We start from the raw sequence: 24,393 nt of genomic DNA on the forward strand, positions 1-24,393 counted from the left end.
GGCTTAGGAGGTTACTATGCACTGATGCAATATCAACATTCTTTAGCAAGCCCCGTGTGAAGTATTGCAGAAACAACTACAATCACTGTTCATGCTTACATTTGAAAAAAATAAATAAGAAGTTAACAACAAATTACTCTCTATAAATCAAAACGTATTTGTCCTCTATGAAATCACAGGAAGTTCTCCAAGAGGAAAGTTTCCCCCAGTGCAGCTAAGGATTCACAAAGACGTTCCTGGAAACAGCTGTCAAACATGTCACTTATTTCCTCTCTTAACTCCCTCAGCAGAGGCACTGTGGACTTACCATCTGCATTCAGAATTCTCCCCAAAAGTTTACTCCAGAAATCACTGTCAACAGTCCTAAAACAAACAGAGCAGCTTTCAGTGAAACAGTATGCACACACGACCTGTCTGCCAAGGTTTCCATTTATATTCAGCACTAAATGCCCTAGGAAAACCAAGTCTGAAATAATAATTTCACTCACATGAGTAAACGTAAAGGAAAACTAGGAATGTAAGGTTAAGTTTATACATGTGGGCCCCTTTCTCTTTCTCCAGCAGGCTTCTGGATAGTAGTCTAGCAAAACCACTATTTTTACAGTTACCTCTTCTAGTGTGCCTGACCACTATCACCATTCACATTGCACCACGGCACTTTTAAACTAAAGGAGTTATCAAGAGCATTCTTTGAACCAACAAAGTTGGCAGATTCCTTTCATGAGTAAGGGGCAGAGGTAAATCTTATTCCCTCATTTGCAAGTTGAGTTCATATGTCAATATTAAAGGAAAGCTGCAAGAGAAATCCAAAAAAAATGAGTGGTTTACAGCCAGTTTTACTTTCTTTTTTCCTTGCCTTCCATCTGCCAGAGTTCTCACATAGATAACATTTCAAAGACAATTAATAATAATAAATCGCCTCTCTCGCAGGTATACCCACACAACATGAATAAAAAGGTTAAGTGACTCATTAAAGTCTCAGAAAACTGATATCAGAGCTAACCCTTTGCTCTTCAGTCTTGCACTGAAGTCCATAGACTGCACTGCTGCTGACTACTGAAGCACTTTTCTCTCTCAAGCTAGGAGTTACGGTGGCTTTTGAACAAATTATCTGGCTCTGCTTTATGTAAGTGACTCACAAAACAGCAGCAGCCATGGTCTCAGAAGGAATCTGGCCTATATGATTACACTAGTATCTCTTACATTTTCTAAAATAATGAAGTCACACAGAACCTAACCAAAAAAAAACCGAACAAAAACCAATGCAAGACCTGAGGCTGTTTTCTTCATGGACTTAGACAAGCAAGAGGCATAGCAGAGGAGGCTACATGTTGGTAAGGATGTCTAAGGAGTCATAAGTGACAAAAATAGTCCTAAAAATTCAAACACAGCTTCTATATACTACCTTACATAAGCCTGCACAGATGAAGTTTCCTAAAATAGTATAGTGAAAATGGAAAAACTAAAAACACTCCTGGAACTGAAAAAATCTCCAAATCCATTCTTTAATAATGGTAACATGCTAAAACCCCTTCCCCGAAAAACAGGTTGTCAACCTTATAGTAATGCTCAAAGATAAAAAAAAGAAACTTGATCAGAATCCACATTCTACCTTTCCAGAAGTCTTTACTACAAGATTTAAGTGGTTTGCATTCATTCTGTCACCTTTTAAGTGGGTTCTGATTTATTGAGTGCCATTGGTCTTAAAGCACAGTTTTGTGCTTTGCCTTGCAATTCCCCACTGCTTTGGTATTTTATTGAACTGGTAGTAAAATTAGTAGAATGACTGGTAGAGCCTCTATCTTCAAATTTGTTTAATACTTAAAGATAATTAAGTCCTTTTTTAAAAGCTTTCCCAAGATAAGGAGGTCATGGTTGTGCATTTAACACCAGTCAGCCTTCTAGTAAGAAGCCTTCTTTCTATTTCTTACTGCCTAAATGCTCAGAACATTCTTTGAGGAAAGTTATCCTGTCAATACAACCCTCGAAAAAACCCACCAACAAACCCAAACCAACCCCCAAAGAAACAAAAAACACCACTTTCCAAGTCACTTATAGAACTTTTAGCAGAAAGGACAGAAGTAACATGATCTTTACAAAAGAAAAGTAGAATTTCTAAAAGCAACAGGAAAAAGAATCCTGTGTCTTCATGGGTGTTGCAAGTGTCACTGCCATGCGTGGCTGTATTCAAAGGATAAAGCACAAGATCAGTATTTACCACTGACCCTTCTCACAGGGAAGTGCTTAATTGTGCAGCCCCTTCTGGTGGCTGAAGATTCCCTGCAGCAGTAAACTTGCTTGTCAGAGATTACTTGAGAATTTATTGAAAGCTTCAAACTGACTGGAGGAACGATCAGAATGATCATAAGATACATATTTACTGCCAACCTGTACATCATTGGTATTCATCTCGTCAGAGAACAATCACCCTTGGTGATTTTATTCTTCACAGCCTAGTCCCGTGAGTTGATCCTCTGAAGAAGAAACAAAAGCTACAGAGTACAGTATGGCACGCAGAGCAAGTGCTCAGCAGAAGCCTGCTACAGCCTTTTAACTACTGCTATCAGTCTATAACAATGTAGAAAGAGAAACACATGCAGAGTAAAGAAAACCGAGTTTTTCACCTGTACACAGCTTAGGAAGATGAGATTTTTTTTTTTTCAAAGGTTGAATACAACAAACTATGAAGTACAAGTAGTGCAGGTTGCTAGGGAACAGGCCAACTCCCAGATGGGCAGTAGGTTTTCTTAAAGCAATGGTTATAGAAGTACATCCATACAGAAAGTGTAGCTAATATACCGTGATCCTGAATGCAGGCATCTATCAAGTAATTTCTATAATGAGCAGAGCACTCTGGAAAATCCTTATGAAATGCTAAGGCAGAAAATTCTGCAGGATGTGACTAACAAAGTGAACAAGTGTGTAGTCTAAGAACAAAGGGTAGATGAAAGCAGAGTAGTCTTATAGCCAAAACATGTGGCTAGAAGAGAGCAGTAGAAATTAATACCTGAGCACAAACAGCAGCTTCCAAAGAGAAGCTGCTTGCAGATGCATCTTAAATTATAACTTTAAATTATTTTCCTTCTCGTGCATGTATACTGTTTCTGCAACTGTTACAGATAGAACCCTGGCATCAGTGACTTAGTAGCCCTCCAATATGAATGAAAAAGGCAGAAAAATGAAATAATCTCCCATTTTTAAAGCAACACGCTCACGTAATTTTTTTTCCTCACCACCTACCCACTTACAAACTTCTCCAAGCTTGGTGTATCAAGTAAAAAGCAGTCTGGTCTGAAAGGATAGAAAAAGCAAAATCATCTTAACTGGACTGTTAGGCTCATATTGAGCTTAAACCCATCTCCTACACAGCACTAAAGCTACCATACAATGACCAAGTCTAGCAGGTTCAAAATTTAAGTCGCCACAGAACGAATGGTTTGGCAACAACAGCACTAAGTTCTGTGTTCTGAGCTTTGAGGATGGTGCCATTGTAAAAACAGGGTGAAGGAAGTTAGAAGTCTGTTTTTTCCCAGCAGCCTCCTCTGCAGGACTTACTTTGATACTTTTTGGCTGATCTTCCAGATGGAATTCTCTTGGTAGACCTGGACATGATCCCCAAACAGCATCAAATGGACTATATCTGCGATGCCAACCAAGTCTACCTGCAACCACAACAAACATCAGAAAGTTCAACTTCTGTCAGCTTCTGCAATTCACTACAGATTTCTAGTGTTGGTGCTTTTACACATTTAACTCTGAATTGGCCTTTGCTTCAGAATCTCCCAGAGACCTGCTAAGCAAGAAAACTTCAAAAAGTAAAATTCTGGTCTTATTGTAGGTTCCTAAATAAATACAGTAGTCACAGGCACTCAACAGGGCTGCTAGTCCCTTCACTTAATGTCAAAGATTTAATCAGATGAAAAATTCTCTTTATTCAATATTTATTCATCAGAGCTTTCCACAGAGTTCACAAAATATAACTTAAGAAAATAGAGATTTTGTAAAGGAAACACAGAAACTAAGATGTCCTGCTAAATAGCTACTCACCTGATAAGGAAGAGAACTTTTCACCAGAAGCTGTTGTCCATGAGGGGTCTGAGATATTGGAAAGCTGTTGAGCAAACTTACTCGAGACTGTAATCTCAGATCTAGACTGTGAGAGAAATCCACTATCTTCAGAGCTCTTGTCATCTCATCGTTAGCAAATGGATCACAGATCCTGAGCAGAGGAAGCAAATGTAGCAGAAGACAATCCAAAAACTTTTTTTTTTTTTTAAAATTAAATTTAACAGTGTAGTACAGGTGAGTCTTAGCTATGTCAATGCTCCCCTCTGATGGTTAGCTTAAGAACTACTGCTGAAAGGACTACCCCTGGATGGGGAACCAGCTGGCAGCTTGCAGCTTAGAGAGGATACTGGTACATCCAGAATAAGCAATGGAAAACACTAAAGGGTTAAGGATGACGCTGTTTTGATATTTATCACAGTTATCTCAGACACAGTTGGTGGAATGGGAAAATAGCATTATGTTGGGCACTTCTCCCCCTCCTTCAAGATCTCAGAATACTTTATGCAAGAAAGAATTAAGCTTCATAATACTTTAATAAATTTTTCCTAGTCTACACACTAGGGAGGGCAAACAGAAAGGGCAGTTGGGAGTATCTGTATAGATGACAGTGTGCTGCCAAGCCAACAATATAACCAGATCACACTTCTCCCTACTTACCTACTTGCATGCCATGAGCATATTTGGTAATTGATACTAAGCACTTGTCCTAGGATAGTTTTTGCTATCTCAAAAAAAAAGAAACCCACCACATTATCCTAACTTTCTGGCAGTTTATTTTGGTTTATATTCACCACAGAGAAACCCAGCAGGAGATATCCAAGTCCATCAAGCCACTGTTAAATCAGTGACTGCCAAAATGGGATGCATGCACCCTCAGGGATGTGCAAGGCAATCCACTGGGGTGTGTGAAGAAAATATTAGAACTTCAGTAGTATGTGTATGTAATTTATAAATAAATAAATTCTATAAATAAATTATAAATAAAATATATTAAGGGTGCAAGTGTTAGATGACTGTAGATTCAAAAAAGAAGGTAAGTTATTTATCAATATCCAACTGGTAAATTGGACCAATTTACCCCTGTCCAGTTGGACAGTTAGCTGTCCAGTACATTGGTGAAGTAGAAACTTGAGAACACAGGCAATAGCAAAAACATTTCATTTAGTGTAAGTTTTACAACATCATTGTATACTATTTCTATAGAAACAAACAAAAGAAAAGTTTATTCCTAAACAAAGTATTTTCACTATTTTCAGAATACACAGTAGCCTAAAAAAACTGGACTGCAATATCAGCACCCCAACTAGAGAGAAATCACAAAAGTACATGAGCTGTAGCTGAAACTGATTATACATCTTCCCATATTCATACAAAGAGACAAACCTGTCTCCCAGGAAGAACACCTCAGGACTCAGATCTCCATGGACAATCTCTGCTTTGTGGAGCTTCTCTACCACACCCAGAAGATTATAAACAACCAGTAGGATAACTTCCTCCGTGATGGACTTACAGCCACGAATAACATCCTGAGAACAGGGAATAAACATGTATCTATATGGCATTCTACCTTAGATTAAGTGAAATATTTATAGCTCACCTTTTTTCCCTTCTCATCTGTACAGAGATAACAGTCCTACCCTAAATTCAGTATAATCAGATTTTGCCCATGATCAGCCCAGCCAGAATTAAGAGAACCACGAGCTCTTAGGAAAGAGACACTATTAATCCAAAGTGAACAAAAGATCGGGAGTAGGAAATTGAACTGAAATCACTGTTTAATTTGTATTCTATTTATATGCAACAATTCAAAATGCACTTACAAGACTATTTAAAATGTAAATCCTTCAGCAAGACAGTAAATGCTATGACCTTGCTATAGCAGACTGGAAGACTGGAACTCATTGAAAGATGCCAAGTTAAAACAAGTGCTTTAGATGCAAACCTTGTTGTGGAATAACGTGGTTCTTGGCTCAGGTCGTTTATCCCTCATGAGTAAAGACAGTGTGAAAAATTAATTCAAGTGTGTCTCTGAGAAGCACATGATCTATGAATGAGAAACCAGCTCTAACAAAGGCTATAATAGACAGTCCTAATTTGTATATAGATAGAATAAAAAAACAGAGGATTTAGATTGCAGGACTAAACACATGAAGCTATCTTCAGCAATGAGCATAATGACAAGCAAAACTCATGGTACTTATGCAAGAGTTCACGTCTTCTACAGTTGTACTTTGTTTATCTGTACTGACCCCAAGTGTGAAGCGATTTATATCCCTGTGCAAAATAGCACAGCCATCCTGAAACAAGTAACAGCTGCAGTTCTCACTGAAGCTTTGGTCAAAATCAGTATTCAAGCGCTCCTGTAACTGAAGTGTGATATAAAAATCCCAAGGCACAGGCTGAGAATACACCTACAAGAAGGTACACAAGAACAACTTTATTTTTGGAATAAAGTGAAAATTGCTTATCTTCATATTCTTCTCATCCTCTTTTTTTCTCCCCCACTTTACCAAGGAAGACATTTTCCAGTCAGAAACTTTTTATCTACATCAACAATTAGAACGAGAACTTGAAGTAGCAAACTTTGTGCACAGAATTCAGAAATTAAGACCAAGCTTACTTCATTTTAATTTATACTGGCTGAGGAGATTTTAACATTTCACACTTGTATAGAAACCATCATATACATTACCTTAATTGCAAATCCCTTTGCATCCAACTGGGGAAAGTTAGCTGGAATGGCAAAAACCATCTTGTACTCTTCATTGGTCCAATATTCCCATTTGATACTGTAAGTCTCATTTCCTGTTACGAAAGTTTACATTCCTGAGCTGTCACAGCAAATATGTACCCAGGCTGTTCAAGTTATCCCCCACCTACACCACATGAAACTCACAAGGATAAATGTGAAGTCTATTTCAAACCAATTAGAACATAAACAGATCCCTCACACTGTAGGGTGTCTGGCTACCTACCTAGCTCGACATCCTTCTCAAGCTCCATGACAGGCAGGGCGCCAGCCTCCAAATGAAAACCTGGAGCAGCACTCAGTGATTCTGGAATAGGATCTAAAAGCTTTTTACGCTGTTCAGCGCTCCACAGGAACTGAGTTACATCATCACCTAGGAAGACAAATAATAGAAATAGATGAGCTGAAACTAGGTGATGAGTCTCTGTGACTTGATTATATCTGTCAAGAAAAAGTAACCTGGATATTGGAAGCTTTCTATCTGCATACTGATTTACTGCATCACCTTTCAGCAAGTCAGTTAATCTTTCTCCAATAGTTTCTTGTTGTGTAAAGTGAACATAAAACCTACCTTTGAAACTACCTCACAGACTATCTCATCATGACATCCCAATGATTCCTCTGTAGCATCATGTAAAACGTATCTTTCACAAGAGACGAAGCTCTGAATTAGATTAGGTACATCTGCTCAGCCACAGCAGAATTCAAACTCATTTTGCAAATTAACACTCCTTTTTTAAATCTATGTCTAGAGTAAGTGATCAGTTTGTTATTTTTAAATGAAGAGTTTTATTGAAATTTGCTCCTTTGAATACAGCAGGGGTTTTATGTAAGAAAAGGAAAACAAAGTTGGACTCCAACTCTGCTGCTCGCTGCAATATTAAGAATTTAATGGCTTTTACCTCCTGGAAGACAGAAAATATTACATGTAGGTCTGGGTTTATTTTCCTGCATAATAGGACAGAGAAAAGCATTCAATAGATGAGTTCATCTGTACAAAACCAAGGTAGCCTGAAAAGTGCTGATCTCAAATGATGAGGCAGAGTAAAACACAGCAGAACTAGATGGCTTCTACTGACTTCCTCTCCCAAAGACTAGTAATGGGTCACAACATTTTAAGCTTTCACAGTACAAAGGTAAGAATCAGAGTATCTACCTACTGTTAGACTTATTTATTTGAAAAGCATTGCAGTAAGGTATTGGTCAGGAAGTAATTCTGTAAAAGTAGATCCAGGGAACATTGTAGGTTGAAGGCTAGATAGGTGTTCCAATATTTCACTGTCACAAACCTATGAAATTTACTGGCATATTTTACAGGAATAAACTGTCAGACACCTGAAGTAATTTTTCTGCTCTATGCAGCATTAAAGAGTCCTCAATAGAATTACTACTTCCAAGTTGAGAACTGCAAGTTCAAGGGAAATGTGCAGAAAGCAAGAAAAAAAAGCAAAAGGAATGATCAAAAGTTTAAGAAAGGACCATTAAAACATCTTTTGCCTTCTTTTTTTGAAAAGAATCCGTAAAGATTCTTCATCTTGCTCTAAGATTAGTGCATATGATAAAAAAATGAGTGCAAGATCTATCCAAAATATTCCAGCTATTTCAGTTACAACACTAATTGTATTTTCATTCCAGGTCCCCAGCATGCTTCATCATAAAGTAGTTTGCAGACCCACAGTAACATATTCTTCTCTAGAGTAGGTACACTAAGAATTTTCAGATACACAATTCTAATTAAAATATTGTAAACTGAAATCAAAGGAGTTAAAGCAGGTTAAACACCTTGAAAACAGTCATTCAACACAAACCTAATTCTACAGGCCAGGTTTTGAAGGCTTTTTGTCACCATTCAGTTCTAACAGTAATATAAAGATTTATAACAGAGACAAACAACAAAGGTCCTTGGTTAGAAGAAAAAAACCCTAACTATTTAAGTATCAGTAAACAGAAAGCAGAGTAGAACATAGGAAGCACCAAAAAAGTACCATAGTTTAGTGACAGCTGCAAGTTAGTTATTGTGAGTGAAACTCAGTTTAGTACTAACCACTAATGTTTTCACCAATAGCTCCAGAATCAGTAGCTGTTTCAGCAGGCAAGCTCCGAGCAAGTTCCAGCTTCTCAGGGATATGCAGGTATTTAATAGTAGATATTTGTGTAACAGAGGAAAGAGAAGATCCTGAAGAGACAGAAGAACCTGACGAGCGAGTATCTTCCAGGCTTGCTTCCATGATGGGGCTGTAAATAAAGTCATCAACTATTCAGACTTTCAGAAGATACAGTGTCTAGGTAATGCCAGCTCAGTGACATGAAAGGATACTGTGCACTCCCAGACTTATGTTAAACAAGTCCCTTCCCATCCTTAGTGGAAAACCAATAATTATGTCAGAGCTTCATTTTAGCTTCAATGATTGTTTATACTCAGAATCTTAGTCTACAGATGAATTTTATCCTCTCTTCCATTAAATATGACTGCTACAACAGAAGACATACTGGATGTTTATTACTCCCTTTGCTACCAAAATTCAGACCTCCAGTGCTTTTAAAGCAGTGGAGGGCTCGGTGGGAAATAACTCTTGTTCTTCCTTCCTAATTATAATCAGCACGGTTTCTCAGGGAACTCGCCAAGTAAACAAACACTTTCAGCATGGTATACACATTTACATACTAACAGCTAGCAAATAAAACTCAGTTCTAAATTAAGAAAACCACACACAACAGATGCTTTTTTCTTTACAATGATAAGAAACAGGAGATTGTTTGCTAGTTTTTTTTTTTTTCTTCTCTCCAGCTTTTCTCCTCTGTAGAAAAAATTTAAGCCATAATCACCAGAGGCATTTTACATACTAGAATAACCACAGAAGCATACGAGTATAAAAGGAACTGATGATTCTACTTTTAATCTCTGGTTCCAAAGACAGAAGGTGTTTATGAATTTCTTTGCAAGTTATTTGGTAGAAAAAGCGTGGAGTTAAGTCCCACAGCAATAATGCTGAAAAGCCAAGTGGGCTTGCTATTACCTCTTAAATCTGCTCAAGGCAAAATGGACCCTGAGCTAGAGAAATGGCTGTCCAGCGTATTCTGATCTCTTCAGAAAATTATTTCTTCAGAAACAGAATAGTAAAACCACAATCAATGGAAGACACACAGGAAAAGGGGCTTAAGATGCTTTGTTGTTAATTACCTCAGTTTATTTACACACAGAGCTTCGTTGTACGCTCCCTCACACACCGGCGTTTCCTGATTCAGAGGTGCGCTCTGAGGTTCTGGACAGTCTTCCTTGAGGGCACTCTGTGAGAAAGCAGGAGCTGGGACTCTCTGAGCTACCAGCCCATGAAAGGGCGTTGAGGCCAGATGGGCAGCCCTAACAAAGTCACACGTGTCTTCTGGGTTGGCACAAAGGGTTTTGTTCTTGTAGGAGCCTGTCACAATTGCATCTTCAGGCAAAGGTTCAATTCCATTCAGCTCATCCTGAAAAAAAGTAGGAAGAGACAGTGAAAAGCCTATAGATTTTATGTCAAATTTTCTTTTAATTTATTAAAAAGCTGAACATTTCTCTCTCCCCTTTCTTCCACCTCAGCACCTTCCAACATCAATCTGACACTGTCTTCTACTCATATTGCTCGTTCAAATTGAGTAATTGAATCCTAACTGTAACATATTTGCATATTTTTTCCAACTAGGAAGCACAGTTTTGTTACCTTCCAGAGTGCTGCAGAGCTGCCATGACCTGTTAAAGGCTACTTAGCATCTACCACTCCAGAAGTGTATTTCAGTTCAGTTATAAGCACATTATTAAAGAGTTCACTAAAATGTTGGGCAAAGACACCTAGAACATGTAAAGCAGAACTACGCAGTTATCCAGACTGACTCTAGAACCAAAACCAGCATGATGCTGACCATGCTTAACCCTGCTAAGTATTTCATACTGTAGCTGTACATAAAATCCTTCCCAGCTCAGAATAAAATCCTCTCACTCAACTGGTCTATTGCTTCATGTAGTCACTAATCCTGGCCACTAATCAGTTCCTCAAAATTTGGAAGACTCCTTACCATCATCTCCATATTGGCCACCTTAAAACCTAATAAAAACATGAAATTTCCAGTGTAATCTTAACATCACCCAACTCAAGTATTGCCATGCCAGACAGAAGTTTAAAATCCTTGCTTATTGCACATCAGGTCAGTCCAGCCAGTCTCACTCAGTTCAACGGTAGGACAGTCTATGTTGGTTTCTCCTTGACAGGAAATCTGCTATGGGGTAAATTGTTTCCTTACACAGGCTTCTGGTGGTATGTTTTCCTTTGCAGTTAGAGAATCTGAAGGTTTACGGACAGCAAGAGGGCGTCGGGCAGCTTTCTGTGTACGACCTGCAGAACAACTAAGATAAAGTTACATTCCATTAAATAGTTATTAGAGCAGCTGCTGATCTCCAACAGAGATTCCTCTCAAGAGTTTAAGTCTACTGACAATTTTAATCCACCACTTTCTACTACAGAACTACCAGTAAACTACAATATATAGAGCTCTCCAGAATGAAGAAAGTTTATACAGCAGCTTAAATAGTTCTAGATTGAGAAGGAACAACAGGAGAGTATTTCCTCATCATGGACTTCCCAAGTAGAGTAATGAAATAAAACAAAAAATACAAATATAAACAAAACAAACCAAAAAACCATGCTACATCCTTACAAGAAGCAGTACTGTATTTCAGCTGCTACAGAAAGTGGTTTGACACTTCTGTTTTCCCTCCCTCTGAAATCTAGGTCTTAAATAATCCTACCTTATATTCTGATTTGCCAAAGTAGAGGATTCATCAAATACGGAGAAAAATGTAGCAGGAGCCGGTGGAGGGAGACCTGCATCTGTAAAGAAAAAACAAGAGGCTCTGTTATATCAACAGTTTTTCCACAACAGTGTATCCAATACTACTTAAAACATTTAATACACAGCCTTAAAAATACCAGTCCTAGCAGGAAGTTACAGAGCTGACATTTTAAAAAAAGCTATTTAAAAAGGCTTGGTTTTGTCATGTTAATGACCCACACTTTTACCACCATGTTATGTTAGCTAGCTTGCTCTTCTCAGAATATACTTCAGAATTTGTACCTTTTTTCCCAAGGCTGGTCTCATCCCTCTGTTCCTCCTGTTCATCCTCAGAGTCTAAAAACACATTTCCCCTTTGTGTATCTGGGCATACATCAATAGACTGGATAACCTCTGTCAACAGTAACAGTAGTCAATTCAGGTCAAAAGTAAGTTTCTTCAGCATGCACCCTTTCCAACAACAAAACTGAATATTTAATTTTTGATCGTATTCCTCTACCAAATCCTCTGAGGAAAAAGGACTTAAGATAGTATCAATCTTGGTGTTAATCTCTTTTACAGATTTTAGTAAGACTGCATATAGGAAAGTGTGAAGAAAGCTCTTCAGCTATTAAAAGAAAAAAGATCTTCTGCTTGAAAGTCCTTTCAAATAATGACAGTTCTCAGAGCTCAGATGCTCAGTCTTTTGCTCAATATCATTAAAGGCACTCAACACTAGCACATGCTTATTTTCATTCTTCTAATCCACCCAGACTTCTGGTTTTAGTTTGTTGCAGTCTTGCTATTCATATAAAAGAACACTTCCCTTCGACACAGCCTTCTCCTTAATGGTAAAAAATTTACATACTTACCCTCAGAACAAGATGGTTTATGTGGCTGAGTATCTTCAGAGACCTGGGATTCACTGTGAAAAAGATACAAACTTGTTTCTTGTATTTTACACACCTTCACAAAACATAAGTAACTTTGTACAAAAGGCAAGCCAAGCTGACGTACGCTACTTGTAAGAAGTTAAGATCCCTCAGACAAATAATCAAAATTATATAAAGACAGATTACAGGTCCTGGTTATAGGCTGATGCCTAGGGGTATATTCCATTCTGCCTCCAGAAACAGGCTGTTAGTGATCCATATTATTCATAAATAATTATCCCCACGAATTTTCTCATCCCTGGCAAAGAAAATCCTGTATTACCTTTGCAACCGAGGCTGTTGCTCCCCAACTTCTGTTGCACCAGACAAAGTAAATCCTTGGAGTCCCAAAGGTGTCAAAGCTTCTGTTATCCCTGTTGGCTGCAGAAACAAAACCATATATTGGTTCTACAGTGATGGAATCTTAAGCCACACAACAAGGTTACAAGAATATCATGATAATCCTATGTAAGTCGTTAAAGCCCTGATGGATTAATAGTTGTCTTTAGCCATTTTTATTTTTTTTACTTAACTTACTTGCATGAAAAAAAGTAGATTCTTACTATTAGTGTAGTTAAAATGCATAATTTTACTCTTTGCAACCATATATAACTTTCATAGGAGATTTTAGTTATACTACAACTATGAAAGATGCACGGAAGCAGTTAGCTTACATCAAATTCACAACACTTGGTATTTCATTATTTAAAATATTTACTACTAAGGCATTGTTTTGGAAATGGGGAAGGAGGGCAGGGAGAGAGAGAACATACTTTATTAGCCCAGCTGATGAAGTTGGTAAAAGGAAAAGCTTTTAAATAAACTTTTACTTGTTATTTGCAACCTATAAGAAAACTGGGGTTTAAACACTGCCTAGCAATGACAGACCAAAGTATACTTGCTTGAAAGATACTCTGCTCAAGACTGGTCTGCATAGAAAAGGGAAAAAAAATTCTAATACATAATAGAGAATACTACTGTCTATAAAACTTAGAGACAAATCAGATATGGCTTTGTGTACTGGTCTCAGCTGGGATAGAGTTCATTTTCTTCACAGTGGCTGGTATGGTGCTATGTTTTGGATCTTTGACCAAAACAGTGTTGATAACACACTGGTGTTTTAGCTGTTGCTGAACAGTGCTTACATAGCATCAAGGTCTTCTGTTCTTCACGCTGCCCCACCAGCGAGTAGGCTGGGGGCACACACAGGTTGGGAGGAGACACAGCTCGGACAGCTGACCCAAATGGATATTCCATACCGTATTAAGTCATGCTCAGCTATAAAAGCTGGAGGAAGGGGGGATGCTCAGAATTAGGCCATTTGTCTTCCCAAGTAACCGTTATGCATGAAGGAAATGGTTAAACATCTGTCTGCCAATGGGCAGCAGTGAATGAATTTCTTATTTTGCTTTGCTTGTGTGCACAGCTTTTGGTTTACCTACTGGACTGTCCTTTTCTCAGTCCAGGAGTTTTCTCACTTTTACCCTTCCGATCCTCTCCATCATCCCCCTGAGGGGGAGTGAGCAAGCAGGTGTGTGGTGTTTAGCTGCCTACTGGGGTTAGCCCACACCACTTTGCAACCCTTCACTTCTTTCCCTAGTTCCAGCTTCTCCTGTCTTTTGCACTACAACTTCTCTATATAAACAGAAGCTGCACATGAACAGAGCTTAAGAAAGAGCAATTCGCCCTTAAGCATTTGGCATACCTTTACTTAAAAAAATTTAGAAGTTTACACCTTAGCATAAGGTATCTTGTCCAACTGTTAAATAACTCAACAATACTTGTAACACTACAAGACTTGGAAGTCTTTGATTTACATTCTTGTAGTGAAAGGATATGGCTTGGGGACAAGTGGGGGAGAAGAAAAGAAATATTTCAGTGAGTATTCATTTACTGGGTGACATATGAGTACAGACCAAAGCATCCCTTCAAAAGAAGTTTAAAAACTGTTAGCCAAAGAGAAGCATATTAGATATTGTTCCTCTTTTGGTACTTTTACTTAAAATAGTAGCTATTTGTAAAAGAACAGTTAAATGAGGACAACACCTGTTCATGTGCTTGTTGCTGCTTGTCATCTTCTTTCTTTAATTTCTTCTCCAGCTCCTCAATTTTCCTTTGTATTTCTTCCTTCTTCTGTGCTATGGCCTGCATCTCCTCTAAGGAAGAAAAGCTTGTAAGGCACAATGCATGTTTCACATGCAATCTGTGGCTAAAGCCTGAATTATTTTTAAAGGGGCTAAAACCTCTGGTCATCTTTACCTGTTTCATGGCTTACATGGAAAGCTGTCAGGTATGTTACTTTCTCTATACCTCAGAGAGCAGTTAAATAACTATTCCAGTAGAAAAAGAAAACCAGCTGCAATAACAGGCAGCTGTATGCTGATAAGGAGTATAATTTCATGATTCCATCTCAGAAAGTCTTATGTCATCCCATTTTACCTTCAGTTTTCTTTTTTGCTTTCTGTCTGTAGATTTCAGCTCGGATCTCTTCCAAAGAAAATTCTTCAACTCCAGCATAAACTTTATCTTTACAGTACATCACCACCTCTGTCTTTTCTTGAGCATTCTGCTGATAATTTTGCACTCGCTGTAGTGGATCCTCCTCTTTCTCGGGTTTGCGAGCACTTAAAACACGGTTTATGCTAGGTTCAATTTTGCAGGGAGTCCTGAAAAAACACGCAGTTATTCCTTTGATTACATGTACTTCACTGTAACACAGAAAAGCAAGCATAGGAGAGAAAATAGCTCATTTCAGAAACGAGCTGTAGAATAGTCTAAAGACATTTACTCTGAATTGCTGTGCATTCTGGAGCAGGATCTACGCTTACTTTAGCTCCATTGATCTGTGTGACCACACAGGTGACAAGTCCCCAGTCATCCTACAAAACAGATTTTATCTGGGAGGAAAAAAAAAAAGAATCAACAGGACTTAAAAATGGAAGATCTTGGACTAGATTAATTAAGCCTGGCATTTTAGATTAAGAAAAAAAGGGAAGATTTCAGATGCAATAAGAGGGGAGTTTGCTCAAGGAGAATGTTTTGCATGCTGAGTGACAGAAATGAAGTGCCTCATTATAAAACAAACAAAAACCTGCCACTGTACAGTGGAAGGAGTCTGTAGCAGTCAATTTCTTAGCTGGAAAGTGATTTCTGGAAGAGCCACATGCTAATTTCAGGGGAGACAACCAGAATTTGTATAGTTTTACAGATACCAGTAATCCAGATGACTCCAGCCATTATCTATACCTCATTAAAAGATGATCTGAACAACCAACCCTGAAAAATGGATTATCTGTGGTCTGGGTAAATAGTTAGTTCAAAAGAAAACAGAGTCCACAGTTCCAAGACATCCATTTTGTTTTGCATGTGAATGGACTCAACTCTAAGACCATTTGGGAGATTCTGAAGCAAACAAGTGCTCCTAATGGCTGGGGGGTTTTAAAGCTTTTTTTTGTGGGGGTGGGGACTTATTATCAAGATTATAAGGTCCTTCTACCCAAATCTCCAGATGACAACTGGTGGCATGATTTGCACCACATTTACAGTTTCAACACAACACTTTTCAGACCTGATTTGGTTGAATCATGGCATCATGAGGAAATGGACAGAAAAAAAAAAATCTTCTTTTAAGTTTTCAACTACATAGTACAAAAACTATGTACAAACTCTCTGTGCAAGTTGCTTACAGCTAATTTAGCATGATGTCCTGTTCCCACCCATTCCCTCCTTTTCCCTTGTGTAAAAGATGGTGCCTCCTATAAATAGTAAGCCTCCATCTGAGAGACCAGCATGTCAAGAAATTTAATTCTATGGCATTACTGAGTTTCAGGATCAAGAAATAGTCTTATAGCTTAGACAGAAATTTAAATTTTTACATATTCTTAAACTAAATTCTATGTCCTTGGTCAGAGCTATTCTGCAGTCCACAAGCAACACACAAAACCCACAGGAAAAATCCATGCTGTTAACCACCTTTCAGCATTCTTTGATTCTATGCAATTCAGGAAGCTGCCTGTAACATCAAACATTCTTTTCCAGTTCTTTCTTAAGAAGAGCCTATGTATTCTATGGCCATCATTAGCCACAGAAAAATAAAGGTAAGCAGCTTTGCCAAATAATGCATTTTCCTCTCCTCTAACAAAATGGAACAACCCCATCTCCTGGGATTTATCACCATTTCAGTGAGCACAGCACAAGCAGAAAGGTAATTTCAGGCAAAACAGCACATTCCTCGATAACCTAAGCAACACTGTTGCCATGGAAACCTTGGCAGCTTGTTTCAGAATAAAACTCCAGATAGAACGAGCACTCTATCCCAAAATAGAGGAAAACAGCAATAAGCCTGCCTCAATTCATGGCTGCTTCCACAGCAAACAGCATCCTAAGAGAGGCAACTGTTATTGTGTAAACACATCGAGTTAAACTGATTAGCATATATAAATATGATGTAGGCTCCCACATAATAAGCAGCAACAGTCAAATACTTCCCGTGTCCTTATGCATCCTCCACTGAAGCCTCTGCCATCAAGCTAAAGTACTAAGAGTTTCCACGTTGATAGATTTTTAAGTTCTTGTACATCTGGAGGATTGACTACTTGGCAAAACAAGTCAGAATCTTACAAAGCAGCTTTGGTAATTTCTAATGCAATCCCGTTTCAAACCGAAGACTCACATGAGTTGTTGCTGAGCTGACTCCTCCACATATGGGGTGAAACTGGGCAGTGGGCAGGGCACTTCTATCCCAGAATTTGCATTGCTGCGAGGACGCTGAGGAAGGAAAAGTCAGACTTAACAGCTTAAAGATTCATGTTTAGACTCTGAATCTCCCTTTTCCAAGTGTTTGGCTCATTTGGTAGTTTTTATTATTTAAAAAAATTAAACCTGATAAGACTTTTTCAAGATTAATTTACAAGATTCATTCCATTCTGATACATGAACTGTTACAGACCATCAGTTGAGCACTAGCACCTAAAAAAAGCAAGACACACTCCTCCTGCGTGTCCTCATCAGTACCTAGTTTCTGTTATTGAGGGAATGCTGGTCAAGCAGGGTGTTGCAGTTGCTCCCCATTTGTTTTCCAGAAATGCTATAGTCCTCATTTTTCAGCCAAGACTGTCCCAATTCTATGATACGTATTCCTTCTGCTGTTCACTAAGAACCTCCAGACTTCTCAATTTTCCTCTCAGAGGCCATTCCAACACCTCAAAAATCCCTTAACTGCTTCTCAGGTCCATTATTTAAGAGAAGATGGAATTTAGTCTAACAACGTGCTACTCTCATCTGTCTATTTGAAATTGCCTTAGACTCTTAAGGAGAAAAAGTTACATGGTGGGGATATTTCACAAACTGACTTCTCTTTTCCACCATTTTTCAAACCGTTTACTTAACTGTCTTCACACTGGCAATAAGACAGAAGCCTCTTTTCTCTGCGCAGCTTTTAATCTCAATGCATTCACAAAAGGTTATCCTTTCACAGTACTACAAGCCAGGATGAGCACCACACTTCAGTGAAGGGGAATTAAACATCCTCAACTCTTCTGTTAGTTGCAGATTTTTCTGGGTTTTTTTTTGAAATTAAATCTAACATTTTGTTAAAGGGGAACAGAGAGAACTCTAAGGACAGACATTAAAAGAATAGGGAAGCATTTGGGGACAAGAATGAATGTGTTAAGTAGCCCAAAGCAAGGCAACTGATAAAAGATTTACATTAATAATTCTTCCTCCACCTTCTTCTCAGCTAAATTAAACCTCTGATTTACTGAACTTTTCCATTCACTTAATCAAATTGCTTTGTATCTGGTAGTAATTATTCCTGGAGTTCCCATGAATTTCAGCCCATTTGCTTCCCTTCCCTCATCCTAGTTTTTGTTTCTAAGCTTCCCTTATAACGACTTCTATATTGAGAAATCTAGAATATTTTTGTCATCTGATTACTTTCTATTCTTCCCCTCTAATCTATAAAGAGCAGGGGAACACTGGGGGTTATCTAAGGACGCATGAAACAAACTTGATTTCATTAAATTTCCTTCAGATTTTTGGATCATTTTCTAGCTTGAACACCTGTAGCATGGCTGTTTCTTTTCATGTCTCCAGCATTAGTTTAAAACATTGGAACCTACTTTCTGTCATCCTATTGTCAAGATAAATACTCCATTGATACAGTTCTTCAACTCTTTTGATCTCCACTCTTCTGTTTTCCTCACAAGCACTTCAAAACAGACTTGCAGAATGCTGTACATGCCTTACTTTCATAAAAAGACAGGCAACAAGTTCTTCCTTCAGGTTGGGTTGTATGACATCAGTTTAACTCCTGCTTTTCTTTCTTACAGAATTAACTAATGCCTGGTTTCTCTCCCTTTCTTTGGCTAGTGTTTTCCCCTCTTGTATTTCTTTTCTGCCCTCCAGACATTTTGGCAGGCCATCTCTACTGATTTTTCTGGTTAGCAAGAATTATAATTTCATGATTTAAGAACTCTAGAGAGTTTTAAAAATTTATTCTAGCAAGATCAGCTTGCTAAACCTGAATAGGTTACACACAGCCAGACAGTCTTTAGGAAGATCTGTAGTTACAAACAGACACAAACTCCAGGCAAGGGAGAAAGAGTACAACCTTTGTCTCGGGAATCAGCAGAAGTCATCAGCTTATGCCCACCTTCCTCTTTTTTGCCAGTCCATTTTGACACTCCTTACCCTGCCAGAGTTCCAAGGCCCTGCGCCGAGTTCATTCTCCTTGGCCCTCGGAGCTGGAGGTGCTGTCCATTGCTGTGGTGTAAGCACAGGAATGTCGGGTCCAGAAGCTGAATTTTCATCAAACACAGCAAAACCGGGATTATTTGCAAGCTGATGAGAAGTTAGAGTCTGGATGCTTCTGGTTTGGTTTGGGGCTGTAAGCAAAAAGATTTATGCAAATTAACCTTTAAACTATCCCATTCAAGCGCAAATTCTACAACAAAACGGTTTAACTCTTCCAATAATGTGGTTTCAGCAACTGAATGTACCTTTAAGTGCATCTCCCACACGAGTAATTGGGGCTGTCACTTTTTTCTTCCCCCTGCCTTTTAGATCTGCCAATGAGCTTCTCTGAGGTTCTGCAGCTCCCAGAAGACCCACATCTTTTTCGTCAGGAGCTTCCTCAAGCCCCAGCAGCGTCTGCCGAGAAACACGGGCCTGAAACTGCCTGAGAAAAATATTGGAGAAGTCAACATAAACTTCACTGTACCAGGTATCCACTGAAGCACATAAGACTCCTCCAAGGTCTTCCCTTTAGCTGGAAGCTTACCTGTGATGGGACTGGAGTTTGTCAAAAGGCTCAGCCTTGCGCTGAAGACCTTCCTGGAATATCAGATCTGCTTTCTTAAAACTTCCTCTAGCTTCAAGTACTTCTGCCCATGTGATGTAGAGTAGTGCCAGTGTTGTGCCAATTTCCTGGCTGTGTAGGTAACTGTACAGATCCAAGGGCTCATTACAATAATTTCCCTGAAACAACCAAAGTATTTCAGTAATTACATCGGACTATAAAGGATTCCAAGTTGACATCTGTGTTTTGGTGCCTCCTTCGAGACCCCATTGATTTCAATACAAGTTTAACAGGAGCAGCTGTAAGGCCAGGACATACAATTGTATCATGTCACAGTGCACAAGGTAAAGGAACTCAAAAAGAGAAGAATAATAACGAGAAAAACCTCTGACTGCATGTATATATTTGTCAGTATTACCAATCCCTTAATTCTAGCCTACATATTTGAAGTCAGTCATTTCTTAGTGTGTTGTTTTTTTTTTTTTTAATCTGAGATAATTCAGTTATTGAACTATGTCACATTATTATTCCTGAGAAGAGTTATTTTAGCTTTAGATAAAGTACAACATATTTCTTAGTTTCAGAACGGGTAAATCAGCTCAGGAAGCTGAACCTGGAGAAAAGCTGCTTTAAGAAAATGAGAACAACAAAAACCATAGAAATTGAGAGACAGGGCAAGACCAGAACACATTCAGCTTGGTTTTCCTTTAACATATGATGTGGATACAAGAGAGTTAGAAGTTAAAATAACTGGTAGGACAGCTATAATACCTAAAATGTATCTTTAAATCACTTTCTTTTCTCCTTAAATAAATAACCAAGCTCTACACATTCAAACTAGCTTTTCCAAAACAAAAAATAGAGTTTGTAGCTGTCCAAACTGAATGATCCCAAAAAAGGTCTGAAGATCCTATTGAAAATGAGAAGTGGAATTCAGGAGGAGGTAATGTTTGCAGAAAGATACTTCTAATATTGCACTAGTTGTACAACACATTCTTTGACTCTATTGTTACAAAAAATCAGCTTAACTGTGTGCAAATGACATAAGAAGTACCAAGAAAAGCAGCACCCAAGACACATTCAGAAGACACTCACAAACTTGAGCCAGAGATTAAGATAGCGGGAATCTTTGTAGTATCGCTGCTGTTCATTGAGTGCTTTCACTGCCCTTTCCAATATTGCTGCAAGATTACTCTCCTTTCCACCTTGGGGGAAGGTTTGCTCTGTCCACTTGATGTACCTAGAGATGGAATATATTCATAGGAAGTCAGTTCTGAATAAGATACAAGGCTTCTGTTTCTGTACAACCTAAGGAGACTGAGAAAAAGAATTAGGCATAGTATTGAAACACAACATATTATTCAAAAAACCTGAATTTATCTTTTAATGAATTCCTTATTAGAATATTTTTTCCCAAGCTTTTACAAGGGCATCTAATGTTTCTGTTCTTTCTTGTGAAATAAAAGGAAACTTACCGGTCCCAGACATCCAGTGGATCATCTCCAGAGTAAAATCGGATTTCTGATTCAAACTCCCTAAAAATAGAATATTATCCATCAAATAAATACATGTTGTCACGGTTTAAAGCTGGGCCAGCTATTAACCAGGTGGCAGATGCTCTCTGTTAACCCTCTCCGCCCCCCCCCCAAGGGAAAGGGAAAGGGAAAAGGGAGAGAGACTTATGGGTTGGAAAGTTAAAACAGTTTTAATAAACTATAATAATGAAAAAGAATATAATAACAATAATAATAGAAATAACCAAATATATACAAATATGTACAAAACCAAGATCAAGAGCTTGGAAATCCTCCTCAGGCAGAATTGCTCCCCCCAGTACAGGCAGAGGGGAAAAGGCAGTAGCTCCACCCAGCACGGGCAGAGGGCAAAATGCAAAAGCTCTCCTGCCATCACACCTGCAGGCTTTTAACTGGAGATTTGGCAAAGCTGGTACCAATCAGTGGGAGACAGGAGGGCCCCTCCCTCCTGGGCCCCACCTCCAGGAGGCAGTGGGTTAGTGATAAACAGGAAAGTGAGAATGACATGTATGGGATGGAACACCCTGCTGGTCAATCCCGGGTCACCTGCCCCGTCCACTCCTCCCTGCAGGTACAACCCCCCTCGGCTCTTTACTCGTAAGCAGTGACCTTGGGTTCTCTAAGGCTATTTGGCCTGGTTTGAGCCAAACCAGGACACATGTGTATAACTGTAAAGATGTTTTCTACACTGTAAACTAAGGCATTCGCTCTCACTCATACCATTTTGTGGGTCTGTAATAATTAAAAAAAAAAAAAAGGGCTAGGTTAGCATATACGTAGACTTAAGCTTTTACTGAGACCAGAATAATGAAAAAAATAAGCTTTTACACTCTTCTCCAAAATGAAAGAGTTGGGAAATGCATCATTATTTAACAAGAACAGATATGCTTCTTCCCAAAGGGTATTTCCAAGAATTTCTACTGCCCCAAAGCTTATATGGTCTCCCTTGACAGAATGCTAGTTCTGTTATAAAGATTTACCAGCAGACAGATATATTGTTGTCCTGGTTTCACTGGGATTTTGCTTCACGTTGTGGCCAGCCGTGGTGATCAGGGCCATTAGCAGCTAAATGCAGGGCAGCTGCCCCAGGCTGGCCCACAGGTGTATTCTATAGCATTAACAATCAAGGTCACTATAAAAGGGAAAAGGGAGGGGTTTGCTCTCCTCTCTTCTGGCCTTTTTTTTTTCCTTATTGCTGATGATTGCTATTCCTGGAACAACCTGCTGCAACCTGTAGCTAAGTATACTTTCCTGTGTTTTGTGTTAGCATTTATATTGGTTCCTTTATTTCATTAAGTCTGTTCATTTTTAACCCATGAGTCTCCCTCTTTTTCCCAATTTCCTTCCTCAGCTGGGAAAGGGACATTGGGTGAGAGAAAAACTGTTATTGTTTAGCCCCAGGTGAGGGTTAAATGAAGACAATTGTGAAGTTTAATTTTTGCATGAAACATCCCACACAATATGCAGACTCTTCACAAAGTCAACTTGGTCTTCACAGAGCATGCAAATTTGAGGATCAGACAATAGAAACATAACTGAATAGGTTTGGGACACAGGATGCCTCTTGAAGTCATACAGTTATATCTGGGGAATACTGTACACAAGACAGACTAAACCCAAGCTTGCTTCACCCTCTCAGGTGTCTTTGCAACCCAGAGAAGCCATACAGAGATACCTGTACATCACCTACATTACAATAGTAGGAAGCATTTATCTCCTAAGAAATATCCTGCTTCAATATTGTAGGAAAGACAAAAAAGGCTCTCCTCCTTGTAACCTATATCTATTTTTCTTAATGAGTACATGTAAAAGCATAACCAAATCTCCCTAGTGTCTGCTGTTTAAATGCTCCATTGCAAACCTAAAAACTGTGGTCTATGCTGTACAGCACCCACAGCAAGCAGTCCTAAATACCTGGAGTGTGATAGTAGCATAGACTATCTGTTCTTTTACGCCCTTTTTGATGCCTATGAGATTAGTATAGTTAAATAAGACATAGAAAAACTGATGAGGAGGCAGGAAGATAAGGGGAAAGAAGGTGTCAAAACATTGCTTACTGTTTTTTGAGCTGAACAGCAGTGTGGGTGGAGGAGTCCTGATGAGCCAGTGCTTCCTGCAAGGTGGACATGACACGGCCTTGCCGCAGGGGCTGCACGTTCTCTTTGCTCAGCTCCCACTCATCGTTGCAGTCCTGCGACATGACAGCCTCTCCTTTAAGTTCTGCCTTAACAACAAAAACAATAGGAAACTGATTCATTAGGTGGGAAACGAACCTGAAACCTGACAGATCTGGCTGTCATGAGCCGAGCCACCACACACACTTTCTGTGTAGCCATAAGCACACCGTTTAGGTGTGCTTTTAGAGGGAAGTGGGCGTTTAATTTCCCTCCCTGGGAATTGTACGAAACGAGTTAAGCACTTCTTTACGATCAAGAATCTGGGGCAGGTGATGTTGGCAGGAAAGGCTACTAAGATTAAGCTGTTTCCCTCCCCACCTCCGGGCTCCCTTCCTTCCCCCCCTCTCCCCGAGATTACCGCCCTCTCCGAGGCTGGCGGGCGGCGACCTCCGGCCCAAGGGAGGCTTCACAGCGCCGTTAGCTGGGTCAGGCCCCTCCGGCTCTTCACCTGCGCGTAGTTGTAGCGGGCTGGCAGGACAGGCGAGTCCCGACCCCTGCCCTCCCTGCGCTGAGGCGAGGCCCGCAGGGGACGAGGAGTGCGGCGCAGGCTCTCCCTCGCCGCTTGCAAGCGAGCGGGCTCCCCGCTAGCGCAGAGCGAGCGGAGACGCCGCTCCCTACGCGGCTCCAGAATGGCGGCGCCCCCCGCCCCGCTTCCCTCCCGCCGGGGTGAGGGGCCACGCGCTCTCCGCGAGGTGGCCGGCGGGAAGAGGAAGGCTCCCCTCAGCCCGCCAGAGCCCGCCAAAACCCGCCGTCACGCGCACCGCGCGCAGGGGTCCCAGGTCTGTGGCGAGCGCACGAGCCGCAGCGGCAGCGCCGCCTCAGCCCCCTTCAA

At 39.7% G+C, this 24,393-nt stretch overlaps 1 protein-coding gene across 1 annotated transcript; it reads right to left on the reverse strand.

Moving 5' to 3' along the window:
• Positions 1–173: 173 nt before the first annotated feature.
• Positions 174–23,584, reverse strand: BUB1B (BUB1 mitotic checkpoint serine/threonine kinase B). Its single transcript, XM_068397703.1, has 23 exons — positions 23,442–23,584; positions 21,325–21,384; positions 20,945–21,089; positions 19,832–20,028; positions 19,551–19,729; positions 19,243–19,436; positions 17,225–17,319; positions 14,992–15,218; positions 14,599–14,708; positions 12,836–12,933; positions 12,493–12,545; positions 11,924–12,034; positions 11,598–11,679; positions 11,093–11,195; positions 9,999–10,285; positions 8,862–9,052; positions 7,044–7,190; positions 6,761–6,873; positions 6,318–6,479; positions 5,452–5,594; positions 4,048–4,219; positions 3,556–3,662; positions 174–363 (listed from the first exon to the last, which is right to left on the reverse strand). Exons 1-23 carry the CDS (start codon positions 23,582–23,584, stop codon positions 174–176), a joined length of 3,309 nt encoding a protein of 1,102 aa, XP_068253804.1.
• Positions 23,585–24,393: the final 809 nt, after the last annotated feature.

The sequence above is a fragment of the Nyctibius grandis genome, chromosome 4, assembly GCF_013368605.1.
Source record: "Nyctibius grandis isolate bNycGra1 chromosome 4, bNycGra1.pri, whole genome shotgun sequence".
Lineage (NCBI taxonomy): Eukaryota > Metazoa > Chordata > Aves > Nyctibiiformes > Nyctibiidae > Nyctibius > Nyctibius grandis.